Source organism: Salvelinus fontinalis, chromosome 22 (assembly GCF_029448725.1).
Source record: "Salvelinus fontinalis isolate EN_2023a chromosome 22, ASM2944872v1, whole genome shotgun sequence".
Lineage (NCBI taxonomy): Eukaryota > Metazoa > Chordata > Actinopteri > Salmoniformes > Salmonidae > Salvelinus > Salvelinus fontinalis.
In genome coordinates, this window is record NC_074686.1 from 2,066,385 (window position 1) to 2,094,149 (window position 27,765).

General features: G+C 45.1%; 1 protein-coding gene across 1 annotated transcript; it reads right to left on the reverse strand.

Moving 5' to 3' along the window:
* LOC129819543 (adhesion G protein-coupled receptor B1-like) lies at positions 1 to 27,765 on the reverse strand. The gene is made up of 30 exons (XM_055875886.1): positions 27,275 to 27,765; positions 21,684 to 22,585; positions 20,641 to 20,790; positions 20,406 to 20,504; positions 20,020 to 20,190; positions 19,563 to 19,727; positions 17,545 to 17,709; positions 17,212 to 17,376; positions 16,962 to 17,063; positions 16,708 to 16,814; positions 16,195 to 16,389; positions 15,942 to 16,010; positions 14,298 to 14,406; positions 13,122 to 13,265; positions 12,796 to 12,865; positions 12,399 to 12,501; positions 12,031 to 12,074; positions 9,413 to 9,539; positions 6,051 to 6,154; positions 5,830 to 5,932; positions 5,525 to 5,675; positions 5,177 to 5,246; positions 4,988 to 5,054; positions 4,523 to 4,780; positions 4,306 to 4,404; positions 4,146 to 4,182; positions 3,175 to 3,839; positions 2,812 to 2,919; positions 2,433 to 2,483; positions 1 to 2,077 (listed from the first exon to the last, which is right to left on the reverse strand). Exons 2-30 carry the CDS (start codon positions 22,399 to 22,401, stop codon positions 1,880 to 1,882), a joined length of 4,614 nt encoding a protein of 1,537 aa, XP_055731861.1. The 5' UTR covers positions 22,402 to 22,585; positions 27,275 to 27,765; the 3' UTR covers positions 1 to 1,879.

Sequence of the window (27,765 nt, forward strand, 5' to 3'; positions counted from 1 at the left end):
TAATATAGATATGTTTTTATTTTATTCGAAAAAAATCACATTCATCTTGTGCTCTCAAAACTATACATTTACAACAAGAGGGGGGCACTATGGCTAGGAAGGAAATGGGGGACAGGAAAGATTTTTGGCACATACTGTAGTGCAATATTGACAAGATTATCAAAAACACACTAGTACAGAAGACATGAGGTTCAGTTACTCCACAGTGATGTATGGAGTCAAAACAGTTACCCTGAAGCACTGTTTTTAGATATATTCTTATAGGCTATTATTAATTCTATATAACATCTGCTTTTTAGAATTAGAATAATCTACTAATCACAGACCTCCAAATAATTTGTAGTCTTGCGCTTTCACTCGGAACACAATCAAACCTCTATTGAATGAATGTGTTTCATTACTAATACATATTTGTTATACAACAACGTATCTGTATGCTCTGTAAATACGAGGAACACGTTATAAAAGAGTATTGAAACATCTTAAGAAAAAACGGCCTCATAATTCTGATATCAGTGCAGCTTGAGCATCAAGCGCCCATCATATTGCACTAGTTTCACACTGATGGTTGTTAAAACACAAGGGTGTTGTGTTGGAGTCCTTAGTAGCCGGCACTGCGGAAGTGAAGTCATGTCATTGGCAAGTGCCTCACAGCGTATAGTCCCGGGATCTAGAGTTCTTTCTGCAAGGCTGTGTGTGTCGCAAGATGGATAAGAGGTCCAATAGCTGGGCCTCTTGTTTATTGTGAACTGGAGGTGGGAATCTAATGGTCTTTGTCCAACACTTCCTAATGATTTCGCTCAGCAGTTCCCAGAATACACTGCTCTTCCTGTAACAGCTTGATGCTCTTCCAGGTGCCTGTCATGTGCTGCGGAGGCAGAACACAGGCATAACCAGGGTTCCCACCAACATGCTGACTGTCTGAATGCTATGCAGTCCTTTTGGGTTTCCAATTCCAATCAAATAATGATATGTAGAGTACAATGACAAAAACTGCAAATTCGTGGATAGTAAGATGAAAACTGAGATCGATGCTAAAACAATAAAACAGAATACAGGTAATAATGATAATAACATAATAACATGATCATGATAATAATAATGTTCTGCTCCGTAAGCATGAGCACGCCTTGTCTCCAGTGTCGGCATCATAGTCTCAAGAAGAGAGTTCCATTGGAAGAGTCTTTGAAGCTCTTTAGATGCACTTCCAGGCGAAGCGAGAAAATAATAGCTACGACACAGCAATTAAATGGTGTGTCCATAAACCACAGCGTTGAGTCAGACACCAAGTCTGATGGGAGTCCAGTTGTCTCTTCTTGCCTTGTCCTAGCTAACTTGGAAGATGCCTTGGCCGCAAACACAAAAGAACAAATGTTCGGTTTGGTTAGAGCTCCGGGGTAGAGTGAAACCCACTGTTTTAAACGAGTCGAAGTGGCCCGTTGACCGCATGTTAACCATGTCGACCACACCTCTCTTGAGCCCAGTCGGAAGATTAAAGGAAACCTCTGTGGTCAGACCACGAACAGAACCAGAACCAGTCCTTGGAACCATCCGTCACTATCTGACACTAAACGCCAGTCAATATCACACTGCTTCTCTAGTGTTGCTCATTATCATGTCCTTGCTTGAAAACAAATCTTGATGACACAACACAATAGCCTCCCTCCTTTCATCTCTCCATCTTTCTCTTGTTGAGGGTTTGTAGACGTGGATTCTGGGTTCAGCACTCTCTCAGCTCTCTCTTCCCCCACCTCTCTTCACTTGTTTGTCCTTGGCTTCCTCTCCTCCATCCACGTGGATCCATGGCTCTTCTTCTCCCCAAACCAATAGAATAGGTGACCGATTTTGAACTACAAGGATCAATCTCAGGCTCATCCTCTCAGACCTCCGTCTGCAGGTCAATGATGTCCTGGCTGACCATTGAGATGGTGGCTCCTGCGTTCTCCCACTCCACCTGCTGCATATGCAAGGGCGACACGGCCAGGGGCTCCAGGTCCTTCCGCACCCAGGCAGGCGGCGAATGCTGCGTCCTTTGGCCCCCATCCCAGGGTCTCTCCACCTGTTGCTGCTGCTTGTCCTGATGAGGTGAAAAGTGGAAGGCCATGAGTATTTGTGTCATCAATAGACCCACATTGGATTTGGTACGTTCAATGCAATAAAGCTGGACCTATATTTTTTATGAAAATTGTGAATCTGGTTGATAGGCAGACCAATGGTCATTCATTGTCCTATTCCTTGTTGATTCCAACAACTGTCAATCGACTAGCCATTAACTAACTACCTTTAACGTAACTTAAAAATGGTGTAATGTGGATGAACTGTTCCTCTTATACTGGGGGCTAGTGGTGCATTGCAATGCAGAGTATGCCCTATTTAAAATGCCTTAAAAGGTGTATTCAGTCAGTTAGACCAGTATGGGTAATAGGACTCACGCTGTGGTTTGTTTTGTCACTTCCTCCAGAGGACACACTCCATCTCACAGACTGTAAGGAAGAAGAAAAAAAATGCATAGTTTTAAGTAATTATCTTAAAAGACTGTTAATGGAATTAACAGCTGAGGTCAAAGGGGTTTGCGGAGGTCAAGTTTTCGTCAAGAACAATACTCTCATGTAAATAAAGACTCAGCATTTCTGCATGACGAATCTGATTAAAAGATGTTCCTCGGCTTGGAATGGTCTCTCCCTCTCTATTGGTTAACGTTGTCTAGCCTAGCAACTACCCATTTATTTTCTACTGTATTTATCTTCAATAAAATAACTGTATGTGAATCTCTATGTACACTGTTGAATAGATTTCTATAGGATTATTTACCTTGCTGTCTGAAGCAGGGGACTCTCTGTCTTGTTTTTCAGCGTGATGTAATTTCCTGTTGAGGTCCTGGAACATGTTCTGATGACGTTTCCTCGTATGCATTATCTTCTACAGGACACATGGGAATAAGAATAGTAGGTCAACAAATGGCACAAAATGACTCAATTTTAGACAATTTGAATTTAGCTACTGACGAATTCTTTCTAGATTATTGGTTAATATACAAACATGCACTTGAGTTTGCTTAAATGTAGCTCTTTGACGTTATTACATGTTTATTACAAGTTTATAGATGAGCTATTAACATGATAATACAGTATTTGTTGTATAATAACTTTTTGTTGGTTACAAAAAAATACATACCTCGAAATCTAATTCAGCATAACGGGACTTCTGTCTCTCCAGAGAGCTCATGGACAGTGTGGAGATGGTCTCGCTCTTGGACATCATGGAGTTCATTGAGTCGAAGGTGTCCCCCAGGCTGCTGTGGGTGATGTGAGACTCGCTGGACATGTTGTGGATGTTTTGGATGGGTGAGTCCCTCTCCGAGTAGGACACGCTGACCCGGTCGGACGGTAGCGTCTTGAGTCCGAAGGTGGCCTGGGGTTCGGCGAAGGGCCCACTGAGATGAACCAGCCTGGTCTGTGGAAGCTGCTCCACGCTGATGTTGTACTTGGACGGGTCCTCTTTGGCCTTGCGAAGGGTGGAGGTGGTGTTGGGCAGGAGCAAGTAGCCGCTACCGTCGGGGCAGCTCCCCTCCGCCTGGCCACGCGCCAGGTCGGCATCCAGCTGCTGGAAAAGCTCACCGTCGCACACATAAATGGGTTTCCCGCAGGAGGACGGGTCCATGCCGCCATGCAGCCGGCTCTTCTCCCTCTTCAGGGTGAGGGTGTGGCTGGAGTACTCGGGCACGGCCTGCATGTGGGCCTTGATGGTGTGGGAGGGCAGGGTGTGGAAGTTGGAGCTCATGGGGAGGGGCAGCTGAGGTGGGAGGGGCATCTTCTCCTCACAGGAGGAGTTCATACCACCTAGAATAAAGAGGAGGGAAGGGGTGGGGGCAAATAGGTAAGAGGGTGCACTTACAGTGCAATCATGCTGGGCATGTCTGTTGATTCACATTGATTGAAAGGATGGTCAAATGTAAATAATAGATTCAGAAATATTCAAAAGGCTGTGCTGAAATGTTTTCCTTAAGTATCAACATGCCTCTAAAATATCTTCATTCTAAATGGACAAATAAAGGCCCTATGCCCTTCAGGAATGAAAGGGCAATTAAGTAAGTGAATGGAAAAATGGTTAGGGGGGGGGGGGGTAATGAAAGGAAAGACGCTCACCAGGTCTGTTGGATTCAGCATCCTTCTCGAAATCAGACTGCAAAAAAATACAAAGAGAAGGTTTTCTTAGTATTTATTGAACACTTGTGCATTGAAAACACACGACTCAATCATTCATAATGATTTCATTCAAGACACAAGCATAACCAAAGACACTCACCATGAGCTGGGTGTGGTGGCTATTTTGGATGGAACTGCCAGAATCTCCATTGCCATCGTCCTTACGGTCAACAACTCTGCATTTCACTGCCTCTTGGACCTATTAGAACGGTGGCAGAATGACCAAACAGTCAGCTACATTCCGATGTACCCTTTCAGAACACCCTCCAATACAATCCAAAACATGGGAAAATAACACTGGAAAACGTCGCGCTTGCCTCTCTGCGCAGGATGCAGTGCACCATGACGATTATGAACCCTTCCAGGGAGTCAAAGACCGCGAAGAGGATCTGGAAGAGAGCGGAGCGGCGGTCGGTCATGGCCAGGACAGCGGACATCCAGGTGAGGGCCAGCAGGGGCAGGATCACACAGGAGCTCCACAGTGACGCTCCCGCTCGCTCCTTCAGTTTGACGTCGGTGATGCCGTCCTTGGACACCAGCTTGTTGAAGACCAGGATACCAATTACCATGTTCACCTGTTCAAAAGAAGTTGAAGACACGATGAGTGAGACAATTGTAGTGAGCAATGGGTTTAACTGTGGTTAACAGTATGTTGAACAATGGGTAGCCATTGGTTTAACTACTATATGTCATAAGAGAATGCATGGTAAAGTATTCATTAATAAGTATTTGAAGGTTTTAATATATATATATACATATTTTAGATATACAGGGATATATACCAGAACAACAGCAGCAGCGGGTCCAACAAACGAGTAGAGGAGTCCATCCTCCAGGGAGAGCCAGCAGCTACAGGGAACAGACAGAACAAGAACAATTATTACATGAGCTAGGGTAAGGGAGTTAGAGAGAGAGAGAGAGGTAGAAGAAAGAGAGGCGAGGAGGAAGAGACAGACTGAGGTTCAACGTACTAGTTGACGGTGCCATATCCCTTAGCCTTGGTAAATCCAACAGACACAGCCACCACCAGAGCAGGGAGTCCTATACGAGAGAGGGGGAGAGAAGGAACAGAGTTAGGATGGGAACGAGAAGACAAAATGGCAGAAATGGAGGAAAACACACAGTTCAGAATGTCCAAAGATGGTTGGAATTAGGTGAAGTCTGGAAAAGGAACGACGGACACATTGACAGACTCATACAAATAGAATGACTTTATCTACTCTTTGAATGGGGATGCCCTTTCTAGCAATTATGTTTCTCTGGACAGAAACACAGACACAGTGGCAGACAGACAGAAAGCCATTTATCAGGGCACGTACCCCAGCCCAAGCAGAGGAAACGCTTGCGGATGATGCGGTTGCGCAGGCGGCCCGTGACAGCCATGTAGGACTGCCACGCTTCCGTCAGCACCCAGCAGAAAGACGAGAGGAAGAAGAAGTGAAGGAGGGCGGCCACCACTCCACACACCACCTGAAGGGAAGGAGGGAAAGAGAGAAAGAGAGCGAGAGAAAAAAAAACGGTGTCAGTGGTGCGGCTAATCCCCAAGGCCTCAAAGCAGGAAGTCAGTCTAAGCCATAGAAAAGAAGAAAAAGAAGAGAGGGGATTGGTTAGAATTGTGCCCTACCTTGTTGCGAGCCTGGGTTTGTCCAACCAGAATGAGGGCATTGGAGCAGATAATGGAGAGGCAGAAGTTGATGAGGATCACTGAGCGCTCCGAGCGGATATACCTGGAGGACGAAATGGAGAGAGTGAGGACGGGGGGGAAGACAAAGATTGTTGCTCACACAAAAACATATGATATTACTGAAATGTCTAATAGTGGTTTTGCTTCCATGGGGCACTTACTTCCAGACGGAGACATAGATGATGATGAGGAGCAGAAGGGTGAGAGAGGAGACCCCACAGCCCACGATGAGAGTCACAGAGGGAAGCAGATTCTTATCCATGTTCTGTAAAGAGAAGACAAGACAACACAACGCATTCCCTTAGTACGGTGCACACCAGAAAACACACCCACATGAAAAAGGCTAACACCAGAAAATGAACAACGACACACACACACACACACACTAGCAGTGAGCCTTGTGGGCAGGCTCTCTGCTGCGTTATCTGGAACAGCAGACGGCTCCCTGTAGGCAGACAACTGAATGGCACAATTAGGCCACTGCTAAGGCAAGGTGACCCCAAGGTGAACGTGTCAGAAAGATGAAGCGGCGAGCCAGAGACTTCGCCCGAGGTCACTGCGTTTCCCCATTGAGCTTTTGAACCAGCAAATGAGGCGAGAAGGATACAAGAACACATATCTCCCGCTACTAAGCAGAGGGCGAGAGAGAGAAATATCCTGGGTGTTCCAGCGCGGTGGCTTGCTGTTATTTTCTCCTGCCATTGTGGTGCGACAGCGGAGCTACAGCTGCAGTAGTAACCTTCTACGGATCTCCACCCACCCTTACAAGCTGATATCTGCATAGATTTATACGCTGTTGTGTCTTTCTATGAGGGGATTTTTACTGTGTCTGTGTGTGTGCCTAGTATCTTCTCACCCCTCCCTGCAGTGGCCAGGTGGGCTGTTATCCCGTGCATTAATCTGACACCCCCTGCCCTCCCACGTCTCTGACAGCATCGGAGGTGCCCACCTTTGTCTCAGACAGCCCTGGCACACTGTACACCCGGCGGCGGGCACACGGGAGAGGATGTCGCGCCCCTGTTAGCCCTGTTGCTGACTCACCTGTGTGGCCCACGAGGGCACCAATACTGATGAGAGGAAGCCAGTGCCCCCCACCCGCACCCGCCAGCTAACTGGCGGGGGCTTATTGCCTCGCCTACCGTCCCCCTGCTTTGATCTATTTTGTGGGGGTTGAGTTAATTGAACACCTTAGATGAATCTGCATCACCGTGGTGCAAATGAGACACGGACGAATCATGTTCAGGCACCCAAGCCTTCTTCATAAGCGAAGAGTTCTAACTAGGCATTTGGCTTTGGCCTTGCAGATAATGTCTGAGAGGCTAAAATGGGCATGAATGCAGTGCCTTGGAGGGCTGTCTCTGTCGCTATCTGCTCTCTGTGTGGACCTACCTCATATCCCTGCACAGCTGTCAAACACCACCTAAGGCAGCCAAATCCTAAATTAGCACAGCAAATTTGTTTCGAAATCTATCCAACTACATCAGAGGCTTCCAAACCAGATGGCAGACAGCGAAGGGGAGCGCTGAACTGCCTTTTGCTTCTACCTTTTGCTAATGCCAGGGAGAAAAAGAACAGTGGCAGCAGTATGCTAGCTTCACTATATCCCTCCCTATCAATCTGTCTATATGGGTTGATGCAGCCTTTAGACATGGGCTACTGAATGAAACTGTAATTGAACCTGTCTTGAGTTTGCCCTTGACGGAATCCCAATGTTCCCATGTTCTCCAAAACCTAGAATCAGGACAACAACAAAAAAGTCTTTATGGTGCCTATTAAGTGTGCCTTTTCAATCGTGATAAGGCTTGATTACCCAGTGTGCACAGCTCTAATCGGGGTCCATTGGTCAAGGTTATCTTCACTGACTAACTAGGTGGGCCACTCCTGCCTCTTTGACCATGTGTCCAAGACACGTTCTCATTGGTGCAGGGTCCAGGAAGCAGACCTTATCAAATGAGAGCTGAAACACTGCAGTGTCTGGCTGTCCTCTCCTCTCCCATAACAGCTGGCGGGCGGAGGGACAGTATTGAAAATGTCTATGGTACACATCAAAGGATGGTGGGGCGGGTGGAACCATCAATGCACAACCAGAGGTGTGCCTCTCATTGGCCAGCATCTTTGCCATTTTTCAGAGAGACTTGATGCAGCCCGTGGGGGACAAAATGATTGGCGTAGCTGGCCGTTGACTATGGGGGTGGGTAGGGGTGGCTGGTTTTTGATGTTGTCTCACAAACACAGGGGGCGCTGTAGCTGCCTTTCTCTTTTCCAGGCTGACAACAGAGACAAATCAAATGATGACAACAGGTCTAGAGACAAACAAAGCCCAGATTGCATCTCTTATGTTCAGATTGGCAGCATCTTCCGCTGGATACAGCAGAATCATGCAGTCCAAGCATACTGACTGGCTGTGCTTTTGTATAGGCTTAGACATGCTTCTGCTGGGCCCTCCACGGTTTAGTATGTGATATTTGCAGTGGAACGGAAGATAATCGTATGCGCAATTAAAGCGATCCGAGAGACACGCGTTTCTCTGAATTGTAATAGCAAATCCCATCTGTTGATTGTCACTGTGGTTTTGTTCATTGCAGCAAACTCAGCACCAACACTGCACAAATGGGTAAACCATTATCTCTGACCTGGGGGGTTGTATAGGGGGAGGGGATGGGGGTTGTTCTTCCTCAATATCCCAGTTATCAAAAATCACACAGATGAGCTTGCACCACAGAAGTCGTTCCCAGGGCAACTAGAGAGTGAACCGCTATGGAGGCACAATCTAAACGGGGTAAATTATACATTGCCTTTGCGCAATAGAGCTCTATACATATTGATAAAATGAATACACTAATCAAAGTATATGTTCCACCAAGTCAGTGCATGCTGTGAAAACTATGAAATGCAACTCCCTATGAATTTGAATACCCAAAATGCATGAATTAAGAAACTTGATCAAATGGAAACACATTTCTGATATGTAGAATACATTCAGATATGATTAATAAGCCTAAGTGCCTGAATACCATACACATTGTTCAGGTGATGCCTGTAACGTTAGCTATTCACCCTATTTGTAGGCTACAATGAAAACATTTAGCATTATGTTTTTCAACTTGAATTTATCTATTTCATTCAATTGTTAATAATTACACAGAATTGCCTCCGATTATTAATGCAGACACGGGCATATGTCATTTCCACATAATTGATTAAGAAAATGTATTGAAAACCATCTTTAAAATGTAACGACTAGGCCTATTATAACAATTATTCGACAGTTATTTTGATACATATTGAATGCCATTTCTATCGGACATCAACATGTTGCACAGTTATCTGATCATTAAAATCACCAGGCTATCAAAACTATAGTCAATGGCACCTGCACCGAGACAAAGACGAGGAAGCTGGCAGCGCGAAACCGAGTCATTCGAAAAACAACGCCTATGTTTACATCTCATTCTGTCACCACACACACACAAAACGAACATTCACATTAAAGAAACACTCGGTAAATAGGCGCATCACTTACCATATCAGGGTTTAGACGCGCTAAAATGGCGAAGGTGGAGAGCCTGTCACACACGCATTTGGTTCTGAATGAATCAACAGGGACCGCTCTGCAGCTACGCGCAGACCAAGATCCAAGCAGCGAAGAACTGCACAGGGCGAGAGTGAAAGAGAACAGCGGGTTATGTATGAGTGAGGAAACATTTTTCGGAGAAATGATTAAAATCATTCCTCTACATCCCAAACAGTTGTCACTGTAGAATATAATAAGACCACATAAAATATGCCCAGAACACTTGTAGTAGCAAATCACAGGTCTTTCAGTTTTGCATGGTCATTTGAAATGTACATTTAACATTTTAGTCATTTAGCAGAAGTAGTGAGTGCATACATTTTTCATACTAGTCCCCCGTGGGAATCGAACCCACAACCCCGGCGTTGCAAGTGCTATGCTCTACCATGAGAATGTATATTTTTAATACGTGATTGTTATGATATGTGATATGCGTGTGAGTTTTATCCAAATCTATGTTCTTATTACACTGTAATGATATAAGAACAAACCTGTTGTTTTCACAAGAAAAGCTGTTTTGTGATAATGAGTGAATATGTCTCATTCTGTAATTGTAGTTCTGACACCTGAAATGGTGGCTCTGCTGTGGGATGAACACTTTATTGTTGCTAATGCTATACCAAAAACATAAACAATGATCTGTCTAATTTATATTCTTTGACTATCTTTCAGAAGCAGTAGTATATATGAGATGGTGGACACTGGAGAACCCCAACAAGCCTATCGGCAATATACTGAAAGAGGAGATTGTAAAAGAGAATCCATTTATTCCAGCGGACTTTCTCAAATGTATGAGTAAAATAAGAAATATGAGTGAATTTCTGTGGATGAGAATGGATTTCATTTGTGCCCTTCTGCTAAATCATGCATGGCCTTATGGTTTGTGCATGGGAATCACTTCACCACATGACCTCTATATGACTGCCATAGGGTCTTCTCTAAACCTTTTGAATATCTACGGTGTATGATGTTAACTCTCAGTTAAGATGGCCACTATGGATTTTCATCCAAGTATATCCGGTTTTAGGTATTGAGACAAAGGGCAAAGTCTTGTCATCAATGACCACTAAAATACATTGTAGTCAACAATCTCCAGACAGCAACAATCCCTTTTCCTCATCATGGAAGAATGAGGGATGATACACAAGCGCGTCACATGTTCTATGGCAAAATCCTTATGTCACATGGGGGTAAAGTTATCAGGCTGCACTGATCTTGCCACCTCACAGTGTTTCACATGTTGTGAGTGTCAGGGGGAGAAAACGGAAAGGTTTGTTTAACTGTAAATATCTGACTGTGTAGCTTCGAATGGGGATCAGACAGAGTAGGTTAGCTTGGAATGAGTCTTATGTCTAATATCTAATGCTAATAGCATCTCACTGAGAGGGGGACACTGCCTCTAGACTAGCCTAGCTTAGCGCTAGGCCTCAATCTGTGTGTCTATAGCATAGCATAGACAGTTGGGCGTGGATTGACATGTAGAATAATGGCATCTCCCCCATGAGCCTGCCTCAAAACCAAACAAGTGCTGCTCCACAGAGTAAACATTGACCCAAACTCTGATCCAGGGCTTCTCCCTCTCTCCCTCTCTAACCATTCCCCCCTCTCCTCCCTCCATCTTGGCATTAATCACATCCGCTGTCCAAAATTAATCTAATTTAGCTGGAGGCACGTACCCCCTCCCTTCTGAAAGTGTATGAGCTAATTACATTTTCTCCTCTTCCTCTTTTTCTTCTTCTCTCTTTAGACTTGGGCTGCTTTTCTCAGGTGGGAAGGGATTCGGATGTGGATAGGGCCTCAGTTGAATGCATTGCAGTGTTTATCTGTGATCTACAAGTGTACAAATCTAAATGTAAATGTACGGCTGGCTGCCTCCAAAATAGTCCCTATGGAGCTCTGGTCAAAATTAGTGTGCTCTATAGGGAATAGAGTGCTATTTAGGATGCATACACCCTAAGCCCCACGGTGATAGATCCAGAGCTGGGGGTAAACAGAATGTCAGGGGGTGTTCGTAATGCATTAAAATGCATAAAAACAATTTTTTTAAACGTTCACGTTTCACTTCCTTTGAACCTCTGTTAACCTTTAAAAGGACAACATGACAACGGGAGAGATGGGAGAAGAAGAGTTGCCGTTGTCTTTGGATGGTTAGAATGAAACTACGTCAATGCTGCCTCTGTGTTGTGTCCCTCTCTCGTTAGTGTGGTATGTATGGATCCTGCTGACCCGTTGCTCAGTGAAAGTTGTCACAGGGGGCTCTGAGGAGGAGAGTGGCTGCTACCAATAAAGCCCAGAGAGATGGGTCATGTCAACATGGTCTATTGATGCTCTGTCCCTGCTAGCAGAGATGATTGACATTACAAGAGATGCAACACTACTGCATCACAGTGACGTATAGAGCTAAAGGGTGAATGGTCATGTAAAATGACAGAAGCAGGAGTGAATGGATCTTTGAGCTGGCAGGAATAATCAAGTATCCCCAAATGGGTTGACAAAATGATGAAAACATGGACATTTATGAATGGAAATAGACAAACGGGATGTAAACAACATTAGTCACCACTTACGTTTCACTCTCATCCCAGGAGATGCACGTTTCATTTATGGTGTCCTGGAAAAAGAGAAAAGGCGGGGTAAGGATCTAAGAAGAAGGAAATGCGTGTGGTGCCCAATCGAAGCACAGTCGGAGTCCTCCATCTACCACCATGTGTGTGAGATGCAACAGCATGGTGCTGACCACCATCACACGTTTCTTTCACGCTAACTTTCACGCCACTCCTCATTACCGTAATGGCGCAGGTTTATGTATGCAACTGAATGTATAACTCTGAAGTTTGTGGTTTAAAGATCAAAACGATGTAAAAAGTAATGTCAAATGTTTGATGCTTGTTAAAAACGTATAGTTCTGAAGAGCCATTATCCAGGGGAAACTTACATTATGTTGGTGGGGGAACTCGATTTCCACTGGGGGGGACAGCAGGCCTGGGGTGGGCTTGACCACAACTGTGACTACCTTGGAGTTGAGGACGGTGCTGTTACTGAAGGGATAAGAGACAGGACATTTGGTCAAATAAAGCACAGTTTTGTAAAAGTACTGTAGGTTTAATTCCGCTAGTTGATTCAATGGCAATCAATGGCTGGCTACTTCAGGGGAATTCTAAAATGATTTGCATATTGTTGTTTTTCACCGTGAGTAACCATATGTCTGTAAGTCACTGAGTCCTAGCCCAATTTAGGTTTCAATTGAGGACCGTCTACCTTCCTCAAGGTACTGTATATCTAGAAGGCACTGTAAAAGTGAGCAGTATCAGTCATTCAGTAAGGAAGGATACCTTTGGAAGGACAAGATGGAGCTGAGGTTTCTGTAGAGAATGATCCCGGTCACAAATGCAGTGGTGCCCTCTGTAAAAGACAAAACCCACAATTATTATCATTATTCCGCTTTTTCACTAGGAGAGAAGAAAATGGTAGACGTCAACAGGAACAGACAAGAGCTTCTGAGACTTTTTGAGTTGGTAGAACTGTTTGTGTTACTGTCTTCTATCTGTTTCCTTAAACAAATAACACATGCATGTCATTTACATATGCAGACTAGCTGTGTATCCATCAGTGGTTGTGAATGTACACTCTTTAACTACAAAATGTATGCCATTCTCACCAGACTGGTCGATGGACAGAGCTTCACGGGAGACAGTGATCTTCTCCTCTGAGGTCCTGACCCAGTCCATCATGCCTCTCCATCCTTTCACCGGGAAGGTGAAGTCGGTTGTCATGGCTGTGGGGCGCTTATGGATGCTCAACACTGGAGAGGAGACAAAGAGATAGAAGATGTTGTGTCAAAGAGTGTTCCTGGAATACATGTTGTGTATAGGATACATTGACTCCGTTAGGGTCTGGTAAGTGAAGAATCAATTCATTGAACCCTGAACAAGTTGAGGGCAGCTATGGCTTCATGCGTCACGTCTTTAACTGTCTGGAGGAGTTGCTGCTGAATCCTGTGTGAACTGCGATTGTGAATGTCACCTTTTGCTATAGCCAAGACGACATGGCAAGAAATTGCTGACGCAATGAGAAAAAGAAGCGTGAGTTCTACAGTTTGGACAGTGTGTCTTTTCTGAGAGTTTATGTAAAACCCAATCTGCTACTAGCTTCTTCCCACATAATTGGTAACTTGCAGGATGGGGTGAAGCTTTGCATCATAGCGTCCAGCTAAACATTACCTCGTACCCCTGCACATCAATCAATCAATCAAGTTTATTTTATATAGGCCTTCGTACATCAGCTAATATCTCGAAGTGCTGTACAGAGACCCAGCCTAAAACCCCAAACAGCTAGAATGCAGGTGTAGAAGCACGGTGGCTAGGAAAAACTGACTCGGTGCTCCCTGTATATACCCATGTTATTTTTTAATCTTTATTCGTTACTCACTTTGTATTTATTCCTTGTGTCACTATTTCTATGTATACATTTTTTTTTATCTTTAAATGCATATTGTTGGAAAAGGACCCGGAAGTAAGTATTTCACTGTTATTCTACACTTGTTTTCTACTTTTTACTATTTTCGAAGCATGTGCATTTTTTAAAAATATATATATTTTTATTTGTACATATTTCGATGCTATGGTTCTGTGCTATCTTGAAGATGGATAGCTACTAATGGGCCTGCCGAAATGTCATAGTGATAACAGACGCATTTCCCCCCACTAATCTAGAACTTCTCTTGTGACATGATGAAGATTGATGCACTCTGTGGCCGGATAAAGGTGAATACAAATCATCGTTATCTCAGGGGGTAAGAGCAGAGAACAGCTGGCAGGGAAAATGTGTAGCTCACCTAAATTCTCGGTGACTTCATAAATGTCTTGGAAGTCCTTCATCTGCATACCGATCATGTCCACAAAGTCCTCGACGAGCTGCAAGAACTCCTTGACGTTAGTGCCCATCTAGAGGAGAGACCGGTGGAGGGAGGGAGAGAGAGAGAAGGAATAAGGGAGGAGGGGGGAGACCGTCAATGAATATAAAAGAAATCCTAAACATCCAGGGAGGGTTTAAAGTCGGTTGAATTAACGTCATTACACCCCATTGCTAACCAGAATTGGTTGATATCTGGTTGAAATTGCATCAATATTACAATGCCAGTTTTGCCGGCTGGGAGACGATTCGTTTTTCATAGAGGGTATTAGCATAGCTTATCTAACCTGTGCATATAGAGAACCAATTCATGTATAGGCCTTATACCGCACTGTATATGTAATGCCTTTCATACTTCGTTTCATTCTTTTACAATACTAATGTCCCTGAGCAGTGAAAATAACTATCATCCACAGTGGAGCCCCCGAACCTCCGGAGGGCCATACATGGGCATCAGGCAGCAAGCTGCTGTGGAAGAGAGGGAAGGCATTTACGTCTCTCTGACGCAGAACAATTGCGATGTGGGCGAAAGGTGTGTACATCTGTGTGATGCATATTGCACAATGTACAGTGTCTGTGTCCCTTCTTGACAACTGCCGCGGTCTGTGGGTTGGTATGGCGATGCACAGATTGGAGAGTGGGCGTCGAGATTCTCCCTGCCTGCCTCACTCTTTCCCTCTGCCCCGAGGCGTTAACTCTCTCCTAACTGAAACACTGCTAGTTCATAATCAGTTCATCTTCAATTTGACACGCACATTGTTTTTGTTCCCTGAGATTTGGGCCTTTTGATTAGTGACTTGAGTTATCTATACTAATATACTGTATGTATTACCTTTCTCGAGCCATGTAGATAACAACCTGCGTAATCCTATCCACGAGGCTGGGGGCCACAGTTTACTTAAACAGGGTTTTTTATCTTTTAAGTGTCAAAATCAACATATTGCAAAAACGTTACGACAAACATGAGATACAAACGCCAAGAGGATTCATTCAAACTCACGAGAGGCGCGTCTGATTCAGAGCATAAGATGCTAAAAGAAAAGGATCCATGGATTTCTACTTATCCCATATTGGTAATGGTTAATGTGAGACACACATGAGTTAAATAGTATGGTAGTGTGCTATCCTTGTTTATGGGAAACGTGCTCCTAACACGATCTTCAGTATAGGATGGTGTGAGGGGAGTCAAGGGGTTGTGGATTGATATGACTCATGTTCTCTTCCTTTTTAATCAATATTCCAAAATGTTTCTGAGTGTTCTGCTCTTCCTATGGTGTCTATTCTTTAGTTGGGAACTGAATGTTTTTTTTTGGGGGGGGGGGATAATGAGGTACCACCGGCTACCACTTTCCCCCCATTCGCTCTCACACTTACAACAACAGTGACAACAACACAGACCAAACGTTCTCCTCCACGCCATCCCTCACACAGTTGCAAAAACCTGACAAAGGAAGAAAAACGTTGTCCTCCACTCTTTTTCTCAGTTACACAGTCATACAAACATCCACTCACACCTATTCATATGTTGCGTTGCATAAATCCACTGCTGTCAGAACTTGTCACTCACCAGCTGTGCCTCCTCCCATTGGTCATGATGTTCCTCCTTCAGTAAGTTGCTGATTGTCTGGGCATAGTTCTGTAGAGAAGGAGATATGAGCGATAGGTGTTAGACTTGATAAAGCCCAAATCATACTATGCTGGAGGAGTGTGAGGGCATACACATGGCACAAATGAATAGCTTACTCTGTGTGAGTGACAATACACATTACAATTTTATTTTCAATGCTTAATTCAAAAGCAACACAGTATTTCTGTCTCACCTCCACATCAGCATTGCTCAGGCTGTGTCCGACTCCCTTGTAGATCTCAGTGGTGTTCCTGAGTACATCCATGATGGACAACAGGTCTCCGCTGTACTTGGTCCCCTCATCAGAGGTGGCCCTCAGTCGGGAGATCACCTCCGAAGTCCCATCAGCCATCAGGCCCTTCTGAGCCTTATCAACACCATGCTGGGCCTATGGGAAGGGAGGGTAAGTAGAGAGGTCACACTAGGCCATTGATACTCTAGTTGGTGTACTGATACACTGTAGCTTGAGTACACCGCTGGGAAATCACAGGCTGTGGAGATGTGTTTTGAACCATCATCATATTAGGTATCCATCATTGTAATGAGCCCCATCTCTAAGGGTTTTGTATTTATGACTTTAAGGGCAACGTCTTCAGAGTTGCGAGGTTTGACTACTAATTGTGTGATCCAACAACAGATGATCATAACTAGCAGGCTTGTTGGAGGATACATCTCAGGACACTCCTTTCTGGCGTGGTCAACTTACCAACAAGGAAATGTCCTGGTAGTTCTTGGAGATGCACTTGATGTGGGTCGGGTTCTCCCAATAAGCAAGGCCTACGGCGCCAAGGGTGCATCGGCGCAAGATCATGCCTGTGAATACAACGGAGTACTGGAGGTGAGCATGATCTTACACAGGGAGGATTACACTACTTAAACATGTGAAGTACATGTATACGGAAGTGAAGTAAACGTGTGTATTATAAAAGATAATGTGCTCCATGTGTTAATGTTCTGTACCGGTGGAGTCTATAGGGCAGGTCACTGCAGCCATATCTCCTGCTGGGGTTCTCTTCCACACAACATCACCGTCGGTCTCCTCCTGACAGATCTCATGGGGTTCTGAAAAGAAGAGAGGGAGACTTGGTTCCATATTTTGGTGCATTGAATCAAAGTATTTATTGGTTTTCTCTGGTCAAGTTGTATTTGAATACTGTTGTTTTGTGTTGAACCATGGGTATGTCAGCCATGTTTGTTTTGACTGACTGACCTGGGCATCTTTTCTCGTTGCAGCGTCTCAGCTCTCCTCTCTCTCCAGGGCAAGGCTCTCCACTGAAGTAAGGTCCTTCGCACATCCTCTGTCTCTGCTGGCTTCCTCCCCCACAGGTCTTACTGCAGCTTCCCCATGAGCTCCATGATAACCAGCGTCCATCAACTAGAGACAGACAAAACACAATGTTACCCCTTGACCCTGAACAGACTGACCAGTAGGCAAGTGGCCTTTCACCCATAGACTACCCCTGGAACTGGTTGAACTGGTATTTTAAGAGTTACTATGACAAAAGAGGTTTCCGTTTCAAACTCGGTGCTGCAAGCTCTCTACCTGGGCAATCTTTCAGGAAGCAGTTATTGGTCTCACGCCAGTCACCACGGCACTCCGAACCTCCGTAGGACGGTCCGTTGCATTCACGTGTCCTCTGCTTGGTGCCATTGGAGCAAGAGGTGGAGCAGGTGGTCCAACCAGACCATTCGTTCCAGGCACCGTCCACTAGAGGGAACCAGAGAGGGAGGTGGAGAATTGGGACACCATCAAACCTCGGGCCATTATAGTAAGCATCATGGCACAAAGATGCCATTAACATTTTAACATGTCCTACTTTGAGACTGAGTAGCAGCGAAGGACCAAACTCTGTTCTGTTTTGTCCTTCGTGCACCACTGCAGATGTCTCTGACTCTAAAAGGCTCCCATGCCAATTGCCTTCCTCAAACGACGCACAAAACCACCAGTTGTTTGCGCATAAGAGCCTGATCGAGTGTAGTGTATTTTAAGGGAGACAAATGTCTGCTTGCTCAATGCAGGTCAACATAGGCCTAATGCAATGTATCATATGGGAAGAAAGGTGATGGGCCTATTTTTCTAATGGGTGCGTCCCAAATGGCACCCTATTCCCTAAATAGTGCACTACTTTTGACCAAAGCCCTATAGCTATCCTATGGGCCCTGGTCAAAAGTAATGCACTATATAGGGAGCAGGGTGCCATTTAGGACGCAGACAATGTTTCCCAACACAGGATGGCAGGCCTAATTCAGGAGTCTCTGGAGGACATCGGATTCCATCGCTCACAGAGTTCCACCTCGTTAAGTTAGCCCTTCAGCCTACACGGGTGAGCAGGAACCTTTTTTTCTTTTGTTCTAATGGGAATGGATGGGGCACTTGATTCAGTGCAACACTTTACTTTTAATTCTGCTCTAAGCACTGTCCTCCTTGTCTATTCTTGGGTAGGCAAGGAGGAAAATTGGCCTGATGAAAATACATGACAGACCGTTTGAAAAAATAATTAAAAGTAATATTTAAATTTCATGAATTTAATTTCTAAGATAACAGTTTTCCAAAGGGCAAGACAATTTGTCAGAAATCGAATAAATCATTATTAATGGGTAAAGAGACAAAAAAGGTTCATAACATTTTAGATTTCCTGGCTATTCCCAAATATTTATTTTGGTAGCCAAAGTAAGTGTTTTCTTATTGGGTCGAATAGACTACTACAGATGATTTGTCCTCCAAACCCCTTCAATTTCCGGTGAAATATATATTCGCTTTAGAAATTAGATTTTCCCAAAGTTATGACAGTCATTTACAGCGGCCATCTTTTGGTGGAGCCTATTGCCATCTGCTGTCCACAGTATAAAACTACATGGCCAGGCACATTAAATGAACCAACTCAGCTGTATTGAGGAGCGGCAGAAAATCAGTCATTTGCTCAGGGAATAATGGAATTGCAAATGAAAAGCCGTTGTTATAATATCTACAAAAACATCTAAGTACCAGACGAACGAAATATTTATGTACGTAGGTGAGAGAGAGAAGAGGACTAACTCACCTCACTGTCAGTGGGCGGTGTGTATGTATCAACAGAGAGAGAGAACTGAAGCTCCTACATGTTTGTGTGTGAGTGAGGAGTGTATTACTCACTGCCTGTACAGCCCATGACTAAGTCCTGCAGGCATTTGTTCTGCAGATACAGTACGTCAGTTGTGACGCCAAACTAATATTTGACTCCCCAGATAACCACTAATAGTCCGAATGGGTAGGATGGGTAGAAAGGAAGGAGGGAAGAGAGAAGCCTTGAAAGTGGAAGTATCTTAGCAGGTCACAGTTCTTCCCACATGGGTCAGTGAGGGTGTTTAAGGCTAACCCATTGACAAATATATACTCATTAAGATGAGTGAGTAAGTGGTCCTGTGTGGCTGAGTTGGTAAGAGCATGGCGCTAGGGTTGTGAGATCAATTCCCGCTAGGGTCACGTATACTTAAATGTATGCACTCACTGTTGTAAGTTGCTTTGGATAAAAGAGTCTGCTAAATGGCACACATCCTAATTAAGTAAGCAATAAGGCTAACCTGGGCAGACTGCGATGTTGCAGAACTTGGTCTGTTTGATGGGTCCCTTGCAGGGTTCTCCTCCGTTCTGGGGCTGCTTGCAGGTGCGGGTGCGGTCACGGTAACCACGGCCGCAGGTGGACGAGCACAGGCTCCATGGGGACCATTCGTCCCAAGCTCCATCAACTGAAAACAAGAGGAAAAATTTCGGCCCATGTCACCAAACATAACTTTTTACAGTTTTGGTTCATTTGCCCGCAAAATAAATATGATTTCATTGTAAGTAACTGAGTTGTAGTGTCTTTGGGTGTTGACTGTTCAGGGAGGGGACAATTTCATGAGCTATCCACTAGGTGGAGTTGTGATCTTAACCATAGTTGCCAACCTGTCTAGAGGAACACACACACACATGCACACAATAAACACCACCCTAAACACCACCCTAAACACGGCCCCCGGTAAATGAGCCACCACTTACCGGGGCAGACCATGGTGTTGTTGCAGGGCCGGTTCTCGCGGAGGGGGCCGGTGCATTGGGTGCTGTAGGAGGAGGTAACACAGAAACGGGTGCGGGCCTGCCAGCCCTCTCCACAGCTCACTGAACACACACTCCAGGAGGACCACTCATCTGCAACCGCAGCAGCGTCCACTACAAAGGTCAGGGGTCAAAGAGTCAGCGCTGAAGGTCCGGCGGCCGTAACACTTGTTATATGGTATATGGTATATCTAAAGGTATATATCGAACACTGCAAATGGTCTACCGGTATCTTAAATTTGACAATATTATACTGGTTATTATGCTATTGTAAACACCTCTCCAACTATTCCTAAAACTGGATTTTCCCCCTAGAATTTATGTCTCACCTGTTTGAGGGGCCACAACTCCAGTGATAGGAACATCAGCGTTGTCTCTTTTCAGGCCGACGATGGAAGCCAGGGCCTGGCTACGGCTGCGCACTTGACCTGTGGAGGTAAAGAATGGTTAGTGAGCTGAAACTCAAACTGCTTCCAAACAGATCAACACAAAGGCAGACAGTAGGTTGGGCGTTACAGGCTGACAAGAAAACAGACGGACAGCTAGATTGACAGGTAGACTCACCAATGCAGGGCTGAGGGTTGCAGGCACGCCCCTCTTCGACCACGCCTTCACACACACTATCCTCTGGCTGACAGGCTCGGCTGCGCACCTGGACTCCACCCCCGCACTCCATACTGCACTCAGACCAGCGGCTCCACCCACTCCAGCCCTCTGCGGGAGAGAAGAGGCACATTGCATACATGATACATGACACACAAGTCCAGAGACATAATTACTGAGGATGACACTAGATGTAGAGTCAATAGTCTGAAGGACCTGAACTCATTCTACTGCACAGAAACTGACATATCGAAATTGCTACAATTCAGTAAGAATGTAAATTGATTATTCAGGTAAAGTTTTCTTACGGATTTTGATGTAAAAAACGGAAACGGGTAATTAGTGTGCATGTCAGGGAGCTGAGAAATGCACAAGGACGGCTCTTTGTGAGAAGCCATACCAGATTAAAAAAAATAATTTGAAATGATCGTTTGCTTTCCAGCACCCTGGAAAGCATGGTGTGCAAGGCTTGCGTGTTGCTACGGTTACTGCAAGTGCTTGACTTCGATTTCCTGTGCAAGCTAACTGTGAGGGCTTTGTGTACGCTGTGTGTGTATCTCCCGCATCCCACAATCCCTCAGCAAAGAGCCAGTAAACATGTCCGCCATCCAAGAAAACAAAAAGGCGAGCTAACTCATGTGCAGTGGGAGCTATCTGACCATTTAGCTCTTAAGGAGCCCCACAGTCTCTTAATAAACATCCTTCGTTTACGCCTTATGATACTGGGGCAGCAAAAAGCACATCTTCAGCAGAACCCCACATTCTCTATATCAGCAAAGGGGAGTGGGGGGGGGGGGGGGGGGCATCTCAACCACATGGAGAGTGGGGTAGGGTTGATGAGTTGGAATCAACTTGAGGATAGTGTGCTTCCAAGGGAACATGTCTCCAATTAGCCAGACGGAGATCTAGTCTAGACTCTGCACTCTTAACAAAAACAAACATGTGGAGTCATGGACATTGAGCATAACACAATGAGCAGATGAAATGGTGGTAACTCTACTCACTTATGATCTCCACGTCGCGGACAATGTCACGTCCAGTGTCTCGGGGGGTTGGGGTGCACTTCTCCAGGTAGACGCCTCCACGGTAGCAGCCGCCGGGCTTCCTGATGGGGGTCTCCCAACACTGGCAGGGGGTGTTCATGATGCCGCAGGGGTTGAGATGGGTGCTGGTGGACAAACAATTCTCCAGCCACTGGCACAGCTTCTGACAGGCTGGCATACTGGGGTTCCTCTTGCCCACCACCAGGAACTCGGCCTTGAACTCACCGCTGCTCTCTCCCTCCACAATCTCCAGGCCGTGTCTTGGCGCCACCTTGCGGAGCTGCAGGAACTGCTTGCTGGACTCCAGGTAGGTTACAGACGTTGAAGCATCGCACAATCTGACGACTTCATCAAAGCTCTCCATACCCAAGTAGGTGCGAGAGGTCTCGATGAAGGAGTCGAACTGGAAGGTCTTGACCTGGCGGGGCAGGCAGGAGTCGGTGGGCTTGGTGATCTTCATGTAGACGGTGTAGCGGCGAGGGTCTGGGTTCTGCAGGGTCCAGGAGCACGGCGTGGAGGGCAGGTTGGCAGTCGAAGAGAACAGCCCAAAGAAGCGGCTCTGCTCCAGGGTGGCGCAGGTATCAGAGGCCGGGCCGGAAGGGACGCTGGAAGTCAAACCGAGGAAAAGGAGGGCCAAAAGGGCCACTAAGGGCCCGGACTGGGGAGGTGACCACGTCATTGTGTGGTCGCTTTGAGAGGACGTTTCGAGGGGACACAAATCGATTTCACTCTCTCCTCTATTTATGCAATTTGTTGCGATGTGACTTCGGTTGCTTGGACCTTGTTGGTTTAGTCTCTGAGAAATTGGATGGGGCTCAAAGGCTTCAGTGGGACAGACAGACAGTCATGTGTCAAAGATGTGTCTGTTGGATAAAGGGGAGACAAAAAAACGAAACATGACAGGTCACTAAGTGTAACAATTCTCTGATCAGCACCTACCAATATGAACCTCGTGCCAATGGTGAATTCAGGAATTTTTCAGAACAAACTAATATTTGATTTTCATATGATGATTATACTCATTGCAACCTGCACATGTTGTCATTGTTAATACATATTTGGTCTTCATTTACTTAATTGACATACCTGTATAAATAAAGGTGAAATAAAAAAAAATCATTTATCCCCACTGATTACATTTATCCCCACTTGAGTGTTGAGCCTGTGATTAGCATTACTGTGCATTTCTGTGCAGCATCAGATCTCTCCAGTGAACAAATGAATGAGGGCCCAGAGTATAATAACAGTGTGTGGACCTGCAATTACAGTCCTTCGCAGCGGGCTAGCCTCTGCTCTCTCTCTCTCTCAATCTCTCTCTCTCACTGTTTCCTCCCACACACGGGAATGTGCCACTAAACGCTAACCAGTGTGCGTCAGGCTGACGTCTGTGCCAGCGCGTTGCCATTGGGAACCGCAGACAACGCTTAGAGTCACTTATACTCTCCACATAGTTATTCACATTTCCTGTTGCTCCAATGTTATTTTCCTTCTGTAACAAACTGGCTCCAATTAAGATCCTACATCTGTATCTGTCAAGTCACGTATATGAATACCCCTATCTGGCCTTGCAGCAAAGAGCACACAAGATCAATGTCCCTGTGCTGGACTCTTCATGTGGCACCTTATACTTGATGAGTTTGCACAATGTCTAGGTGTTATGGCTCCTTGGGTTTGGGGCGTTTTGGGGGCTAAGGAGGGAATAAGGAGAGAAGAAGACTGTTGCTCAGCAACAACTTTCTCATGCGTGCAGGGCAAGGCTATTCTTCCTGCCATGTGTCACTGTGGCAGCCCAGTCCTCTTGTGCTACTGATTAACGTCCAAAGAAGCCCTGACACAGGATTAATCCACCAAATGATGAGTAGTTCATGAATATTCAAATATTACAAGTAAGTTTCTAAGTCTTGGCTACGTTATTGGGGTGTGTTGAGGAACAAGAGGTATAACCAGGTGCAGAGTGATATACCAAAAAACATGAAATGCTTGCAAAAAGTTCAGCAAGGCCTCCTCCTTCCCTTGTTTTCTCAGTGGCGGTGCCCCTGCATCCTGTAAAGCTAGACCCTATCACTCCTTTCCCCGTCCATCTCGCTCTGCAAAAGCCTCCTTCCTATACAATCCGTCTGAGGTGGACCTATGCTTTGTGTGGGAGCATGTCTCTCACTCTCTCTCCTCCCTCTGCCTCCCAGATACCAGCCGGAAGCTCCATGAATGTGCTTCTGGTGACGCGAAAACTGAGTAGAGAAAGGAAAAATGCCCGGCTGTCACATTTACAGCCTCTCTCTCTCTTTATAGTTCCTCTCTACTCCCCATCTAGCTGTTGACAACAACATTGCTGCAAAAGCAGGCAGCCTAGGCGTCAGCAGTTGGTAGTTATGGCAACAGCTGTTATACATTTTTGGTGCATATTGTTGTAAAATTGAGAAGAGGGGAAAAGGCTAAATTACCATCAGGTGCTCTCTGTTTGTGCTGCGATGCACAGTTTTCAAGTGCCACTTTTCATCAAAGAGACGATGATGTGCTTTGCATAACACCATGTATCCAACAGCACTAACAGCCTAGTGAAAAACCCTCCTGTTTCTCTCTGTGAATGTGCACTTAGGACTGTGTACAGCGTGTTGAAGGTGTACAATGATTCAAGACTTCACAGGGGATCTGCAGAGAAGGAAGAAGTGCTTTAAGGCAGAAGGGCCATTTGTTTGCATGACGAATGAAAATGGAGCGCTGTGAGAAATTAAGTGTGTGTGTGTGTGTGTGTGTGTGGGTGGGTGGGTGGGGGGGGGGGGTGTTAGGAGTTCTATTGCTGCCATAGAAACCATTACCCTTTGTATGTTGTTGTTTTGAAGGCAATCGTAGATCAGTTGACAGTGTATTTACCTATGGCTGTCAAGCTCTAAACAAGTTCTAGTCATAGCGTATTGCCACACAGACAATACATTGTTATTTGCTCTACTCTGCACTGCATGTAATCTGTATATGAACTGTTTTAACACAGGGACATCTCCTTGGTTCTTCTGAAAAGGTAACATGCAGCAGATGAAGGACACAGCTGCTGCTGGTGGCCAGCAAATCCCCAAATCTTCTATCACTTTGTATCTTTTTGTGCAGAGGTTGGAGAAGGGAAAGATGAGAGAAAGCAAGCTGCAAGGTCATTTTTACTTCCTGTCCCTATTTTGTCCTTTCTCTGTAAGATTGCTCTCTTTCTGCTGACTTTCATGACAAAAGTAAAAAACTTGAAGGAAGCAAAGACCCTTTGCGCTCGGTGCCATCAAGTTCACGAAATGGCTCACGCGGTATCTTTTCAATTGCGTGCCATGTGCAAGCCAAGGCAGGCACATGCAGGGCACCACCCTTCGACTCTGTGGTTGTTTGACTCTCGTTTTACAAATGCATGTGAGAGCACAAGAAAAAGGGCGCTGATGAGGAAAATCAACACAGCCCAAGACTACATGAGCTCTTAGACCCACTTGTGATGGGTGTGAGAGAAAGGCTCTCGCCCACACTGAATGTCACTCAGCTTTTGGCAACCTTTAAATATGCCTGTTTCCATCCAAGTGTACCCCCTCTGTGTCTTTCTATGAGAGCTGACTTGTTTGTTAGCACTTTAACACATGTATCCTAATTATTCACATTATAAAGCATTACTGCCTCTAAAAGTCCCCCTTTGTTTTGGAGACCTATGGTGAGAGTCTGTTCAGTTTCTGTGGCAAACGTGTGTGTGTGTTTTCCAAATTCACTTTTTTGAGGTGAATGCTGTACAATACCAGCAGGCAGCCAGTTAGCAAATGAACATCTTGATTTGAAAACAAGTCATCCATGTGTCTTAAGTTCCAAAGCATTACATGAACGCTGAGTCATGCCAAGACAACATGCACTGACATGAACGCTGAGTCATGCCAAGACAACATGCACTGACATGAACGCTGAGTCATGCCAAGACAACATGCACTGACATGAACGCTGAGTCATGCCAAGACAACATGCACTGACATGAACGCTGAGTCATGCCAAGACAACATGCACTGACATGAACGCCGAGTGATGCCAAAACAACATGCACTGACATGAACGCCGAGTCATGCCAAAACAACATGCACTGACATGAACGCCGAGTCATGCCAAGACAACATGCACTGACATGAACGCCGAGTCATGCCAAAACAACATGCACTGACATGAACGCCGAGTCATGCCAAGACAACATGCACTGACATGAACGCCGAGTCATGCCAAAACAACATGCACTGACATCATGCATTAGGAAGGTCAATCAAGCCAGTAGACACCGTTTGATGATTATGAAGTGTTTTTCTAGTTTCAGAGTCATTGAATAAACAGAAACTGAAATGGTAATCATGAAATCATTGCAATACAGTATGTGCTATTCTTTATTCAAGCAATAGCAAATGCTGCATTATCAAATGATAGGCTCTCATCAGACATTATTAACTCAAATCAAATCCAGAGATTCATCCGAGTTCAGCAGGGTACGACCATGACAGTTGGAAATATTGAACCGTTTAAAGGAACCACCACTGAACACTGAGAAACTTTAGTAGAGCAACCTGTTGATGAATGCAAAGCATGTACCCTTCTGCTGCTTTTCCATGTGACAATAGATCACCACTCCCACGGCAGAAATGTTTATGTCTGACATTCACGATAAACATGATACAACTTCATGCTGTCGTCAAAATCACTTCCAATTGACAAGCTCATTGCACACGGTTTCTTATGATGTCTGTCTGTGTCCGTGTCTGTAAAGTAACACTATAGGAAATGAAACGTAGTGCGCAGGGACATTGAGAAATATTGCCCGGCTGAGTGAAAACTTACAGTGGAGTCATCAAGTTGATACAGCATCTCCAAGGGTAAAGTAATTGCATGATATCATTGATATGTGGAAGATATTTTGGGATCACATAATGCAACATCTACCGTTCGGATCCGTGCTGCCCAGATGGATCTGGGCGGCTATTCACAAGGTGGAATGATAGTTCCTTGGCTCCTACAAAATACCCCAATGGACGTGGAGCAATACGTGTAAGACCTGTTGAAATAATTTGCATTTGCATGCTTGTTTCACATGCATAAAGCTCCTCGTGTTGTGTCGTGTTGTCGTAGGCTAATCATGAATCCAATGTGCAGGTTGCTGCAATAATGTGTTCTGAAGTCACAATAATGCACCAATAAGACGACGGCAGACAAACGGAAAGACTTTGACAGAGCTTTAGACTGAACCCGACTTTCCTTGTTCAGCACCATGGACAGCGACCGAGTCAGACGGTTATCGTTCAGCACCATGTACAGCGACTGAGTCTCAATACGCCCGGCGCTGCACTGACTAAACTGATGCTAACATTCCAGTACCTCAACTCTCCCAAAGTCTAGCAGGTTTCCTCACATAAGCTTCCATGTAAACACATCAAGACAAAAATAAATATGTACTTGGAATACCAACTATTTCACCAAGCACTATTGACCAAGCACCATGTTGAACTGTCAAAGCAACAAAACACGTAAAAGGAATCAACCAATAGAAAAGGCTACTACCGTACCTCAAGAACGTTCTAGTAGTGCACACTCTCCATCCAAAGGTCCACAATTCCTCGAGCTGGATTCAGGAGGCAACTTTCGAAGTCTTCATGTTGTCATCGAAGAATGTTCGGGCCAAATCGTTCAGCAAGGGGCGACGGCAGAAACTGTAAATGGCAAGTCCAGACCCGACTGTGTCGGGAATCGATCCCAAGTTCTAGAGCAGTGTCCACTTCCACAAGCAAATGTCAAATAAAACGACTCTGACCAAACTCCAAAGAGTGTACTACCAACTTTTCTTGGCTGCTATATCCAGATAAACTGACTATAGCCAAATATCGAATTGATTGTATATTGGAGCTCCAAAAAGTACTGAAAGCAGAAAATGGGTTCTTGTCTTTCCTTTACGAGCTCCAATATATTGTTGGTACTTTTACTCCCGGCTTCGGAGTCCTGCTTGTGGGTCTTGCACTGCAAAGTGAGTTTCAGTCTCCGTGTGCCTTGTGTCCTCTTC